The 15,587-nt window shown below is 31.8% G+C and overlaps 1 protein-coding gene across 2 annotated transcripts in view; it reads right to left on the reverse strand.

The window, feature by feature from the left end:
- Window positions 1-407: 407 nt before the first annotated feature.
- The window catches only part of LOC129950921 (orexin/Hypocretin receptor type 1-like), an 80,086-nt gene continuing 64,906 nt past the window's right edge, over window positions 408-15,587 (reverse strand). For both annotated transcript variants that reach the window (XM_056062875.1, XM_056062874.1), the window contains 3 exons: window positions 10,782-10,894; window positions 2,721-2,908; window positions 408-2,645 (listed from right to left, as the gene is read on the reverse strand). In XM_056062875.1, coding sequence (XP_055918850.1) covers window positions 2,562-2,645; window positions 2,721-2,908; window positions 10,782-10,894 — 385 coding nt within the window. In that variant the 3' untranslated portion in view covers window positions 408-2,561. The remainder of the gene's footprint in view (window positions 2,646-2,720; window positions 2,909-10,781; window positions 10,895-15,587) is intronic.

Raw genomic sequence — 15,587 nt, forward strand, 5'->3', positions numbered from 1 at the left:
AGTCAGATGTTTTTCATCCCTTACCAATACATAACTGCGTAAAACTTAACTTACTTAATCTACTGATCCGAAATCAGCAGCGCACGGTGCACCTTTCACCGGGTGTTGTTTATACATTTGAACAACAGTGAGATCTTTAGTTATCCTGTTTGCGGGTTCTTCTGTTACATGGGGGCAAAGCGTTTATGTAATTTCGCATATCACGTCTTACACTATGTATACGTTGAACATCTTTCCTACTGTTTAGGATGTGGTTGCTTGTTACCCAATCCTTACCTCTTTAAAAATCCATTGTTTGGGTGACAATAAAAGGTCTTCTCCATTGATGTGAAAGACTCAGTAATGTACAAAGATAGTCTCCTCTTCTTTCAAAAAATATAAAGACTTTTAAAAAATTAATTAAAAGTATCAGTTTTTTTTTTATTATTATAAAATAAGATTCTAATTTATATTAACTTACATTAATCTGACTTGGAGTTTAGTTATATCGATCACGGAAATGCGATAAGAAAAAAGTTTGTAAAAGCAACAGTAACAACAAATTAATATAACATTAACTTCGGTCTGAATACTAGAACAGAGAATTGGTCTTACTGGGTAACATAATGCTGGGGCACATAAACTCAGCCACACAAAGATTAAAAGGAAAGGGCAAGACTAAACAAACAGCGGTAACTTTGCTGTGATGCAACTTTTTTTAAAGCCAACAATTCATTATTTAGTGATCTCTTTAAATAAAGTTTTTTTGTAAAACACATATTTTTTCGACTCAAAAAATGTTTATCAAATTTTTCACTAAATACTGTTCCTTATTTCAATTATTAATGAAATTCAGAAAATCAAATTTCAAAATATGTTAGTTTTTAAGATAAGTGAAAGCAATTTTACAACTTTAAAGGCAATAGTCCAATCAAATCGTCATTTAACCTTCCATGTAGAGGCATGAACTGTTTTTTTTTTAATTCGATTCTGGCTAATAAAGCTTAATTCCAACTTTGAACCAATTGACAGCGTATTTACCAAAGATATTGGTAAATATCTCTGAACAATAAGCCTACAACATTAAGTTTTTTAAATATATTGGAAAAATATAAAAATAATGTTGAAAACGGGTATTTTATAAAATTTGAGCAGACATTTAAAATCTAATTTTGGATTTGCACTTAAGATTAGTTTCGTAACGTATTTTTAAAAAGCGTAAGGCTTAAGACTTTTCAAAACTTCATATACGAATATATATGGAAGTATGTACAATCAAATGAAATGAAGTATTGAGAATTTCCAGAAATTATGCAAGATACTAAAATGATATAAATTGTATCGCACATTGCATCGTGTTTTAACGTACATAGCCTTAAGAACCCCATTTTTGATTGTCCTTATGATATTTAAAGGGTCATATTTCAAATTGTAAGGCAAAATAAACAAATCCTTTAAAAAAAGTATTGTTGTTTGTGTGACGGAAAAAAATGCATTTTATTTCAATTCATGTAGATTTAAAGTTTAAACGGAGTTTTCTAGAAGAATTGATTAATATGTGTATGCTGATAATAAAGTAATTGACATTTAAAATGTTTGTCAAATCATATATGTATATAAATCTTGCCAAACATGATGATTTGTATTATGATGAAACGTTACCCCTGGTGATCAACACAAATATTATTGAGTATCAGTGTGACCTTGTGGTAAATCTCTTATTTCTTCACTCATGGTAGTCGTCACGATCATTTTACTTTTTAAATTGAAAGATAATAATTAAATAGACTACAAAATGAAACTTACAAAATAAACTATTTGGTGCATATTTGAGATGAGATATCCTTAAAAAATATAAGTAAAGGGTATTACGTTTCGGCATTATACTTTCCGGCTCCACTTAAACTCAAAGACTTTAGGAACCTTACAAAAAAGTGTATCGCATAATAAGTTTGTAATGTTAGCAATTACCAAAAGGTACATATTTGCCAAAAAACTTGATTAAAAAACTGTACACTTTTAACCATTTTGCTAGGAAAAACAATTAGATGTAAAATTTCTAACTTTCTAAAAATAACGATGTTTTTACCAATATCTTCAGTAAAAATGAGTTTCCAAGTGGTGCAAAATTGGAATAATAAATACATAAAAACTGTATTTAAAATACTGTATTTCAAAATTGTGTGTTGTCAAAACTTTGATTATACAGAACTCGATAAGCTCGCATAAATATATAATACAATAAATTTGTTTAATCATGTTTAAAGAGATATGTAGAAAGATCACTTGTCAAAACGGCTATAAACTCTTTAAGTCCATTCCAACCTTGTCCTCTCTCTAATCAATTGTTTTCTTCCTTTTTTTAATTTGAGAAGAATATTTGAAGCTATACAGTTTTTAACATCCTTTAAAATTAAGTATACAATTTTAGAAGTTTTAAACTTTTTCTAATTCATTTTCCTGATCGTTATAACTATCCTTTCATTCAATACAATTTATTCCACTAGATCCTTACAATTGGGTGAAATGTAACAGTCTCTTGAGGGGACAGTTTTTGACCACGAAACACGTAATCGTTCGAGTTATAGATTTTTAATGGAGCTTAGCATTGGGGTGACAGTTGAATGACCATAACCATTGTTCTCTACAAATGTTGTTTGCATTGTCTATTTTAATAAAAGATAAAATGTATATGTATATGTAAAATTGTACAAATTTGAATTACTATTAGGTATTCATACCTGCCGAGAACTTTCTCTTGTCAAAGTGATGTCTCTTACACTCGTCAGGTTGTAATTGCTTCTCATACTGGGACTAATATTGTGGTGCCTAGATAAGGGGTTACTTTGATTAAATGAGCGATCTTCAATACCGAAGCGACCACAACGGCACATATCAAGAGCATTGCGGAATTCTCGTCGAAATTTACCTAAAAATAAAAGTATTGTAATTAAAAAAAATAAAAAATAACTGCCTATTTATAAAAACAAAGAGGAAAAAGGAGACTGAAAATTAATGTCTTTAAAAATTAGGTATATTATAAAATTAATTCTGTTTCATATCAAATCAAATAAAAAAAAAGCTAGGATGCGACCCATACTGATAACTTCCCATCCCAACTGTCGATTTGTCTTGCTTAAAAGTTTGGAGGTTTTCGTGTTGGATTAAAAAAGTTGTCAGTTGAATTATTCTTTAAAAATTTAAAATTACCAACAATATTTTTCATATCAAGAAATAGTTTAGTTTTAAAATCTAGTTTTGTTAAATAGATTTTTAGTCGAAAACAAATTTTTACCAATTTTAGTAGAATTTCTTAAATTTTTATAAATTGGATGAATGATTCTTATGCAGTTTTTTCTCGTCTCAGGAAAGAATTTGTTTTTCTTTTAAAATTCCTTTATTGTAATTTATTATAATTATATATTGTAATGATATATAAATATATCTCCAACATTCTTTTGGAAATTTAAAAATACTAAATGAAGTACTACTGGATTTCCAACAACTATGTTTTTGGTAATAATAAAACTAGTGATCCGAAAATGATTGTAGATTTGTGGGGGTAGTTTTTTTGAAAATATTTATAACTCTTCTACATCTTCAACAATAAATTATCAATATATTAATTATTTGCCTTCTATTTTTGATTGTTCTGGTACATCACTTGACTTAACTGATATTGAAGATGCTTTGCTTAAACTTAAACCTAAAAAAACTGCAGATAAGATTAAGATTGATTTCAATGAATCAATTTCCAATGGTATTTTCCTGAATGAGTGGAAAGTCTTAATCATTGATCCTATTTTTAAATCGGGATCAAAAAACTTATGACGAACTATAGACCAATAACTAACCTACCTGTTGTTCCAAAACTTTTAGATAGCCTTGTTCAAGATCAATTTAACCTATCATACGGCAACATGAAAGGAAATATCAACATAGGTTTTGGAAAGGCAGGTCTACTAATTCTTATCTAATAGAATTCACAAATTTTGTCATTAATATTCTATACAATCAATAACAAGTTCATTATATTTATACAGAATTTGTAAAAGCTTAGTAGGACTAATTTACACTCTTAAAATAACTTCAAGCCTTTGACATCCATGGACCGCTACTTCAATGGTTTCCTTCATATCTACTTGGTCAAAAACAATATGTAAAAATCGGGTATTTTTTCTTAAAAGAGATTAAGGGGTCCATAAACTTATTTGAAAGTCGAGTATTCACTTTATTTAATTAATTTTTTCAATTTTTAGCTTTATGTATACTATGTATATATAAATTGAATTGTATTATATATGTACTTAATTTGGAATCTGTTGAATGTAAATTCGTGAATTGGTTACTCAAATACACAAACAAATAGAAAGCAATTAATTTGAGAGATATCAAGAACCGAACATAAATTTTATCAAATTTGCGTACTATTTTTTGTAGATTTTATTTTGTTATGGAAAATCGGACTGTTGGATTTTTATAAATTAACTAATGAATATCGAAAACAATATTTTCCATGAAATTAAAAAAGTTTGAAGACAATATTTCTAGTTTCTGAAAAGCTATTTAAATCGAAAGTAAATTTTTACCAAGTTCTAGTATTGTTTTTTTTTTTTGGTTTTTATTTTTTGTAAAAAACTGTTGCGTCGATTAGATTTTTCTCAAAATTTTACTGAATGTTGACAACAATATTTAAAAAAAAGTGGTTTGAAGCCATAATTTCAAGCTTTTGAAAAGAAATTTGAGTCGAAATTCAATTTTTACGAACTTTGAGTAATGTAAAGTAAAAAGTGTCAATTCGATTTTTCTCAAAATTTTACCAGATATCAAAAACTTTATATTTTATTGCACAAAACTGTTTTGGAGATAAAATCATTTTCGATTCGTAAAACGTATCAAAATTATACTGGGTTGGTATCACGTTGCAATATAAATATAAAATTTAATTTAAGTCTCTTGCGTTATTGGTTCGTGATAAATTTACTGTTAACCAAAAGAGTCGATATCTCTTCTGGTTTGAGAGTTGAAACGTCGAGAAATTTCAAAATTTTCAATTTGACAAATGGGATCCATTACAATAACTTCCTATGGGAAGTTAATAATGAATTATGGTACCTTTAATATTTACAAAACGTACCTGTTTTCTTTCATTGTAAGTATATCGGCACTTTTCATTAATTTTTCGTTTGAACTTTCGAAATTAATCTGGATTTGGGAATATATTACCAAATTTTTCGAAAAAGTCTCAACTAATGAAAAAATCCTCGAATTACCCTTTGAAAAAAATCAACCGACAATACCACACAAATGTCCCGAAACAATAAACAGCTTGAAATGCAATTATTGATTGCATACTTTTCGAACTTCCTAAAATTAAAATAAGACATAATTCAACAAAATAATCATAAAAAAGAGAAGCTAGTAGCCATTTTTACCAAGATGACCCACATTTTGGCAAACTGTATATTAAAATTCCGTCTTTTTTATCTATCAATGTAATTTAAGTCGACATTTTAACAATTTGTAAACTTCAAATTTCTCATACGGAATTATACTTAGAAATAGTATTTAAAGAAGCTATGTTGCAACTCAACCAATGGTCCTTTAATTAAATTTCCTTGTTAAATCTGCAAATATTGACAGAATGAAAACAAAAAAACATACAGTAAAAATAGAGTTAAATTGAAAAAGCGTTGTCAGAGCTAAAATATTGACAAATAAGAAACTAAATAACATACTGACAATATCTAAATGAAAGGGAAGATGCAATACACTTTTTTAAAGATGTCCAATTCTTATGGAAATAAGGAGGAATGCCTTTGGTAGAGATTTTTTTGGCAAAATCAAGTTGTCCTCTTGCCTAACAATATGTTAAAGAAATATTTAAATTCTGCAGACTATAAAAATAGAATCATAAACGAAAGTTTTAAAATATACATTTTATGTACACGTTACTGTGGCTAACCTAACGTTTTTTTTTGTCATATTACATTGTTGTAAACTATTTAAGGGAACGCAACGTTAAGAGAATATTAGACATGGGCACCACCATGCTTTTGTACATATATGCCAATTGTAAAAAAATATGCCCTTCATGACTGATTTTCTACTACCGTTACCTCTTATAAATATGAAATTATTATTTACGAACGAAGATGGAAATGTTAAAGCTAGTATGCAAATTCACCGGTTTGGGATTTGATGGGGAAGGATTTTGAATACAACTGACCAAAGTTTTCGTACGGTTGATGTTAAGCAAAAATCAAAATAAACGAATTAAAGTGAAAATGTATTATTGTTTTTATTTTGTTTATTTTTTAAGTAAATAACATGTGACAGTTAAATTTGTAAATGAGGTAGGTAGGGCTCATAGTTTTAAATCCTCTAACTGTTGGACTGTTTTTTTGTTTGGACTCGTTTCTGATATCCAATGCAATAAATCAAAACTACAATGCACAGGTGCTGTTCTGGTTGATTTGGAAAAGGCCTTTGACACGGTATGGTTAGAGAGTCTTTAGTAGCCATTGTTGTATATACTTTATGATATGCTTAACGGTAGAAAGTTTGTTGTCAAAAGTGGCAATGTAACTTCTACCACAACATCCTCAATTAAAAATGGTCTTCAACAGGGAGCGGTGAATTCGCCGATTCTCTTCAGCATTTACCAGCGATTTGATAGGTAGTCTTATAAAGGCAATTGCGTACGCCGACGATCTATTGCGTACAGAACTGCCCAAAAGGTTGAGGTTATTTGAATTCTCTTGCAGGGTGATTTCGACAAGATTCAGCGATATTGCGACGACTGGAAACTGAAAATAAATGTCCAGAAGGCGGAGACAATTCTGATCCTGACTCCGTTGGCTAGGGCCACGAGGGATACGTGCAAGAATTGGCGCAAGATGGTCATCGTTGATCTTCTCGGGCAGCCATTGGCGAGCAAAAGTGTAGTGAAGTACCTCGGTATCTGGTTAGATCCGTATTTATATTTCGACAGACATATAAATGCTGCTCTGACCAGGGCCAGAGAAGCCATCGCTCTGACGAAACGGCTCGTTTTTAGCAGTCGACTTGACCCCAGAGTGAAGGTAATTTGCTACATGGCCCTCATACGCGCAATGATCGTTTATGGTTGTCCTGTGTAATTTAACGCGGCAGTGTTAACGACGCTGTACCGGCTTATATCGAACAGCCGAATCTTCTTATGTGCATTACTATTCCAACGAGGTCCTATACATCGGGTCTCGAATCAACAGAATTGACAATTTCGTGATAAACCTCGTTCAAGGTCACATTGCAAGAGCTATGTCTTCGACCAACAAATTTAATTTTCGGGGCGTTCTATCCGAAAGTGCACGCTTGAGCGGCTTCATTCCACCAGAGGCATTCCTCTTTTTAGACAGATGCGGTCCGTCTGATACAGGATAGATTGGCAGTTCCGCTAATCTACCACGTCAGACGAAGAACCGTCGATAGGCGACTCCCGTACAATCGGGACGTCATGGCACAAGGCGGAGCAGAGCTCCTTCGGTTCAGTAGGGCTGTGTCCGAACGGGACCGAACTGATAGGGTGAAGCAGGAGAACCACTTTTGGTGGCTTCAATCGGCACTTGATAATGGGTAGTAGGGATGAGTTTTAAGCCTTAGCCGGCTTACACACTTGTTTTATAGTTTTAGGGATTAGTTTTATGTAGAATAGGCATGATGGCACAAAAAGAAATAGAAGAAAAATACGAAAAGAAAACATTAAAAAATAAAACATGGAATAACAAAAATTTTTTTAAAAAAGACAACAAAATAGAAAAACAAAAATGATAGATAGTTAGATTTGCTGCTGTGGTTGTTCTAGTTTTAAGTAGTTTATAGGTAGAATAGGTAGTTTAAGTAAGTTTTAAGTTTTATATTAAGGACCTTATTTTAAGTAGTTTTTAAGTAAAAATAAAAAAGGATCTTGATATTAGTTTTTTTTTTCAAAATTTTCTAATAAATACAAAAATAAATAAAATTTAAATTGAAGTAAAATAGATCTTAGGGCCGAAAGGCATTAGAAGTAAGTGTCATAGTTTAACTTAGAGTGTCCGTATGGGACCATTTGGTTAGTTGTAAGTTATGGATAACTAGGCTAGTTTTATGAGTTTTTGTCTAGCTTTAAGATAGGTTTAAGAATAAACTAATAAAAATGAATTTAAAAAAAAAATCGTTGGACTGTCATGCAAGGGGTTTTGGGTTCAATCCCTGCCTGTGCCACCTTAATTTAAAAAAAAATTAATTTTCGCGGATACTGCCTCTTGCGAGGAATTGACAAATCCTCCAAGAGTAATTCTTGTCATGAAAAGACAAGAGATTCAAGTTGATTTTCTATTGTTTGCCTCAATTGAATTGAAATCAACAATTGAAATCCTCAACAATCCTCTCTAATCACATCCAAATCACCCCCTGCAGAAATAGCACAGTTTTAACAGTGGACTTTTCATAATTTTAAACACTGAGTATGCACGTAATTATAACCGTTTTGTTTTAAATTAGTTAGGGCAAAAATTAATCTGTAGCTCTACGATTGAAAGAAAAACTGGTATGTAGTGCTAGGTTAGCATTAAACTTTGTGAAATTAGGAAAAGTAAGTATGTAATTGACTGAATAATAGTTGTAAAAAGAAAGGGGGTAGTGCCAACTTGACGAAAGCAAAACGATTGAATAATGTTTAACTTTTCTGTTACATTTACGAATATCCTTGTTTCAATTGTGACTCTTCATAGGTACAGACATTTAAAAAAGAAATCTTAGTAAAAAATATTTAAAAATGTTGGCCTTTTCACAATTAATTTTAAACAAAAAAGCTACAATTAATTGCATCGAAGTCAAATACATGTATGTGAAGGCATATGCCTTAAATTGTTAGTTTTACTAACACCCACTTAACTTATATTAAAAAAAACATTGTTTTCTGAAAGGAAACATTTTACTTTATAAGAAATACTGCTTTCTGCAATCAAAGCCAGTAAATTTCAAAATCTTTGCTTGCAATGACGTATACAGATACCTACGAAATGCTATAAAGCAAGAATAATCCAGCCAAACAGGCGCCAACCAAAGAATGCATGTAGTAATAGAACATTAACATCCACAAAACAAAAGGAAGAACACTAAAGATAACGAATACAAATAAACAAATCAATCAAAACAAAAAGTCAGGTAGGGAGAATATTAACATTAAACATTCTATTTTCTTCAAGAATATTTTAAACACCCAACACTAAGAAATTAGTCAAAAATCAGATCAGATTTACTTCGTCTTCCCCATCATAATCGTGTCCCTTGGAAAAATTATTATTAATATTACATATACTGTATGTAAGTCTACCTCATATAAATCCAATACATTTTGAACTTTCATGTCTCGTTATTGTTCATTATTATATTTTTAAACCTAAAACAACGTAAATCATATGTTTGTCAGTTTTCTATGTATTCTTTCAGGGATTCTACCAATCTTTTGATTGAAATTAAACAAACCCATGCTAAAACGAAACTTTACATAAAAGTGAAACAACTCCTTTATCGCATGAAGAAGTAATTGTATTGGGTCCGATTTATCAAAATGTTGACGTTGAAATGGAATAAAACAAGCAGTGTATGAGGTATTAACAAAATTATTTTTTTATTTGAGAGGCGCATGTATGCCATTAAGTGTGGAATATGACATTATTCAAATGCCCGCCTCTGCTTCTTACGGTGGCACGGATCCGAGTGGTCAAATTTTTAATGACCTTTAGGGCATCGATCGATTGTGGTTTATTTGCATAGACATGCGACTTCAAGAAACCCCACAGAATAAAGTCTAGCGGAGTCAAATCGCATGACCTTGGTTGGCAATTCACATAACCGTTGCTAGAGATAACTTTACCCTCAAATCGTTCTTGCAAAATGTCAATCGTGGCGTTTGCTGTGTGGCACGTAGCGCCGCCGTCTGTCCTGCTGGAACTAAATGTCATCTAGGTTCATATGGTTCAATTTGGGCCATAAGAAATTAGTTATCATAGTCATGCAGGGCTAGCTGTAGACGGTGACCGCCTCGCTAACGTCGTTTTCAAAGAAGTACAGCCCAATTGCACCGACGCGCCGCCGCGCCGGCGCGCCGGCCCAAAATCCACACCAAACGGTAACTTTTCATTATATATTATCACCTGAACCTCGCGTGGGTTAGTGTCGTCCCATATACCGGCAATTTTGCTTGTTAACACGTCACTTAAGACAGTTATTTAAAATATTATCAAATCTCACAACCCATAAATTAAAGTTATTACAAGCCATTACACCGGACCAGTTCACGATACTCTTAAAGTTAAAATTTTTTAACGAAGAAGTTACATTTAGCTTTTGTTCAGAACTTAATGATATACAGTACTGAAATGCATTATGATGTGAAAAAATCCAATCATAGACATCCAAGAATTTAAAGGAAACACAACAATTAGTAAAGATCAAGATATCGTGAAAACTCGTTCGACAATCCATTAATTAAAAGAACAAATTCAGCAGATTCCCCTGGATCTTAAACTGTTGGTGGTTTATTGACGAATACTTATTCATTTAAATATTACCAAAGAAAGAAGTTATAAGTCACTTGATCGTGATGTCCTATTAACATCACCACGATCTACACACGTGAGATAAAAAATATACGTAATTAATTGATAAAAATACTTGGTAAGTTGGTGAAATAGGCTAGGATAAGTAGATCATAATTATTTTATTTATTAATGAATGAACTAATTAAGTTGCAATATTTAAATAAAATTACTTACCACTCATAAAATTATAGATAACAGGATTGACTGCACTGTTCGCATAGCAAAGCCAATGAGAACAAAGAGAAAATATTGTTGTTATATCACCACCATGTAAATTCCCAGTGTATCTGAAAAATAAATAATTTAATAATGAAATAGATCAAAAGAGCACACAAGGGACAAAATTGCAATCTTAAAGACCGAAAATAAAGCCATAAATAAAATAAAATCAAACATAGGCAACAAGTTTATATTGTTTTAAATCGGACTCATGTATCCTTCGGAGTGTAAGGCATACAAACAAATCATTTTAAACAGCAAACAAAATGGATAGTTTTTACAGTGTGCCCCAGCGCAGTCTTTTTTTTTTTTTTTTTAATTAATCCAGCTATAGGTTCCAAAAATCAAGTAAAATAAAGTCAAAATTAAAGATCGTGTAAATTTGTTTTCCTTTTCCGGTTTGGGAATTTTGAATAATTTTCTTGAAGATAAGTTAAATCATATAAGTGGATAACCAATATTAAATATGCTTCTGTTTTTGTAGATGTTTTGCAACTAATAGGTAAAAGTTAAATTTAACATAAAAAGAAAACTCAGGTCGATAGACACATCTAATCCAATAAATATTGGTGATGGAGCATACATTCATTTTAAGGAACATATTATCGAATTAATAAAAATACTTTTCAAATAAAGGATTATCCATTTTGGGGTTTGAAAAGCAAAGTGCTGAAACTCGATATGTGTCAAACTAAGCTGTTAAACAAATTTGTTTTTTCAGTTGAAAGTCTGACATTTACGAAAAAGTAAACTCAACTCATACACATAGTTAAAACCTATTACAAAAATGGTGATTCTGTGACCACAGCCACGTATAGAGCTTTAAGAGGATATTATGGTTTAATGACTGTCCAGCTACACAAGCAATTATAAAATTAGGAAGAAATTTGAAGATACTGGATTGGTTACAGATACTGTAAGGCCTTTGCATCTTCGTTTCGCTCATACCACTGAAAACATCATTGCTGTAAGTGAAAGTTTTGCCGAATACCCGAATGCGTCGATTTCTCGTCGTTTTCAAGAACTAGGAGGAATTAGAGAATTAGGAACGTTTACATTATGGCGTATTTTGCATTTTGATGGACATTTATATTAATATAAAGTCCAGCTCACACAACAACTGAAGCCAGCTGAAAATTCACTACGTCGTAAATACGTCAAATGGGTGCTTGAACAACCGGCGGAATATAGTCCAGTTAATAAAGATTTTCACCTTTAAAAAAAAATCCAATAGTTTTGATAATTGGCTCACTTACTAAGAGATGTCTGGTGATGATCAAAAAAAAAGTCCCCAAGAATCCAACATGAGCTCTAGCGGAAGTTAAGAGAAAAACGGAATTGTTTCAGCTTTTCACGTTTATCTCGAAAACTATTTGTCGTATCAAAAAATTTTGTTGCAGAAAATTAAAGCTCATAATGTACACAAAAATGTAGTATTCAATTTGTATGTCCCTTCTTACATCTGAAACCCGTTAGTCCACTTTTTGGCATATTGCCTGCATGCCTAGGGAATAAGCACTGTAGCAAGTTACTTTATCATCTCCAACGATTCCACTCGCTATTGACATGATTTCATTTGTTACTGGAAATGAAGGATGAATTTGGAACCAATTTGACAGCTTTGCAGTGTCTGCTTTATCTCTAATTTTACGTGCCTCCCCAAAATTTTCATGTTGCTCACTAGTACAAAAAAGAACGCCAGTGAATTCTTCGAGTGATGAGAAAATTTTATGAGAAGCAGTCAGCCCTAAAACCCATTTGCTAAGTACACTATCAGTGATTTCACGCCTTGTTGAGTTTCTTCAATCGTCTGGTCCGACCACAACTCTGTCCAAAATCGGCCAGTTCTTCTCATAGCAAAGTAACCCTCTTGCACAAAGTTTTTAAATTCATCTGGGTCATCACAAAACGCAGATGAATTATCAACTAAAGGTGACATGATTTGGCGTACGAAAAGTGTCCGGCGGCATGGAAATATAGAATCATATTCTTCACACAGTTAATATGGGCATTCCAATCGCAAGACCGCTAAGCGTGAATATCATAATGTGAATATTATCAAATTCATATTAAACAACTGAATCCATGAGGCTGCTGTTGGTCCAATAGATTTGAGTTTGTTAAGATTTGTTTGTAGTTTCTCACTATTGGATCATATGAGGTTTGTTTTAATGCACATAACAAAGGAGACTCATAAAGAACATTTTTCATGAGACTTTGTAGTTCCTCTAATTCATATTGGCTTACATATGTCGACTTGTTCCATTATTATTATTAAAACACGAACTGCTTTAGCAAACTCTTTTTCTTGCAGCATCTTTTCAACAGAAACCGGGGCGTATATAGTCCTCATTAACTCTTGCAGGCCACTTCCTCTTATCACAAAATCTATTGGAACAATTTAGGACAATAACAGGTGAAATCCATAAAACTGAATACACATTTTGATAGACGGGACTCAAATGAAGCTGCGGCAATGATTTCTTTACTTTGTATAAAAAGAGGCTGGTCAAATGTTACCACCAGGCATTTTTGGTAAAATTTTGCAACACAAACTGCCAGCATAGTGCAATGCAGTGTAAAGTGTTTTATATTCGGACGGTGGAGAGTTTATAACCGGAAGAGGAATGATTTTAGTTTTTGAATTAAGCAAGCCCCTTGTTATTGAGTGCATGTAGTCTTTCCATCCTGGAACATCGTAAATGCCAATAAACTTTAATGCCAACCAAAGAGTGTCATATGGTTTTGGTTGTAACATTTCTTCGGAACACGCATTCACATTCTCAAAAACTAAATTTTTATTCCGCCATATTTTGTCTGAAATGTTTACAAAGGAAGTACTCCAAGTTTAGTTGATTTAGCACAAGCTTGTTTTTTCAGCTTTTTCCTTGGTGTGTTGGTTTCTTTTCCTATGGAAGTAGATGCAGCGATGGATCTTATTCCGCCGAGAGAATGTAATGTATTTAGTTCATCTTACGTTCTAACATTGAAGCACAGATAAGAAACTATACAGATGTCTTATACCCATAGAAGAAAATGTCCCATATTTTTTTCTCAACAAGCAAGGGCTGAGTGACTTACAACTCTCAAGCATTCCTATATGCTAGTATTGTCAGCGATGCTTATTTGAGAAAGCACTTTTCATAAACAAAAACTACTCTTAGAGGTTTTGTCAAATCCTCGGAAGATGTAGTATCCGTAAAAAACAAACCAACACGCCGCAGGTACTACTATCAACTATTATTGATGAAGAGAGAGAAGAATGGAGTGCTAAAGTCAAGCAATGAGCACTGCTCCTTGCAATCAGTTTCACGTTGAAAAGACTGAGGGAAAGCAGATATTTATTTATCTATCAACAAAACAATCAATACATCTGTTTGCCTTTCTACTTTTCTATCTGTCTATCCTTCAATCTATCTATCTATCCATTTATCTATCGATCTGTTTACCTATCTATTTATCTATCTATCTATCTATCTATCTATCTATCTATCTATCTATCTATCTATCTATCTATCTATCTATCTATCTATCTATCTATCTATCTATCTATCTATCTATCTATCTATCTATCTATCTATCTATCTATCTATCTATCTATCTATCTATCTATCTATCTATCTATCTATCTATCTATCTATCTATCTATCTATCTATCTATCTATCTATCTATCTATCTATCTATCTATCTATCTATCTATCTATCTATCTATCTATCTATCTATCTATCTATCTATCTATCTATCTATCTATCTATCTATCTATCTATCTATCTATCTATCTATCTATCTATCTATCTATCTATCTATCTATCTATCTATCTATCTATCTATCTATCTATCTATCTATCTATCTATCTATCTATCTATCTATCTATCTATCTATCTATCTATCTATCTATCTATCTATCTGTCTATCTATCTATCTATCTATCAACTATTTAAAACGACAACTTAACTATACGATACCATCAATTATGAACCAACGTCCTACAAATCTTAAAAATATTCGTGACTTTAAAAAACGTAAAAAAAAATTAAAATTTTTCTATTTAAATTAAATTTCAAACACCATGCACTGATAAAAGTAAATTAAAAATTTGTTATGTATCTTTTTTTAAACTAAACCACTAATGAATTTCTATATTATTTTTTCTTTAATATTAATATAAATATGTTTAATATTCAAATCCAATCTATTCAAATACTTTGTAACTTCAACCACCTACAGATAAGCAAAAGCTTCGTGGGTAACACAACTAATATTGTTAAACTTTTGAAATATGATCAAATAAAAATCAAATCAAATACTTGTTGGCAACAAAATCACAGCTTGTTTTTATATCGGCCATTTCCCTCCTCATTGCCCTCATCTCTTGCAAGATCTGGGCATTGCACCTCCATCCTACGTCCTGCTTGTTGTTTACGTCTAAAGTGGAAGTACTTCGAGTTCGTTTCGATGCTGGTTGAGAGGGTGTTTTTGCTGGAGAAATCGTATTTCCTGATGCATTCGAGTTGGCTATTTTTCTCTGCACGCAGAGCATCTCCATTCTTTTTTTTTTATTAGACATTGTTCTATACGATCGTTCTGATATTAGAGGACATTGGAAGTGCAACCTACTATCACATCCAAAACATGTAACAAAATCTCCATGTGTAGGGAGATCCGAAGAACACTCACTACATAAGTCCATGATAACAAAGGAATAAATAACACAATGTATATGGGTAGAATTGAGAGGAATATGATTTAAACGAAAAT

Source organism: Eupeodes corollae, chromosome 3 (assembly GCF_945859685.1).
Source record: "Eupeodes corollae chromosome 3, idEupCoro1.1, whole genome shotgun sequence".
NCBI lineage: Eukaryota > Metazoa > Arthropoda > Insecta > Diptera > Syrphidae > Eupeodes > Eupeodes corollae.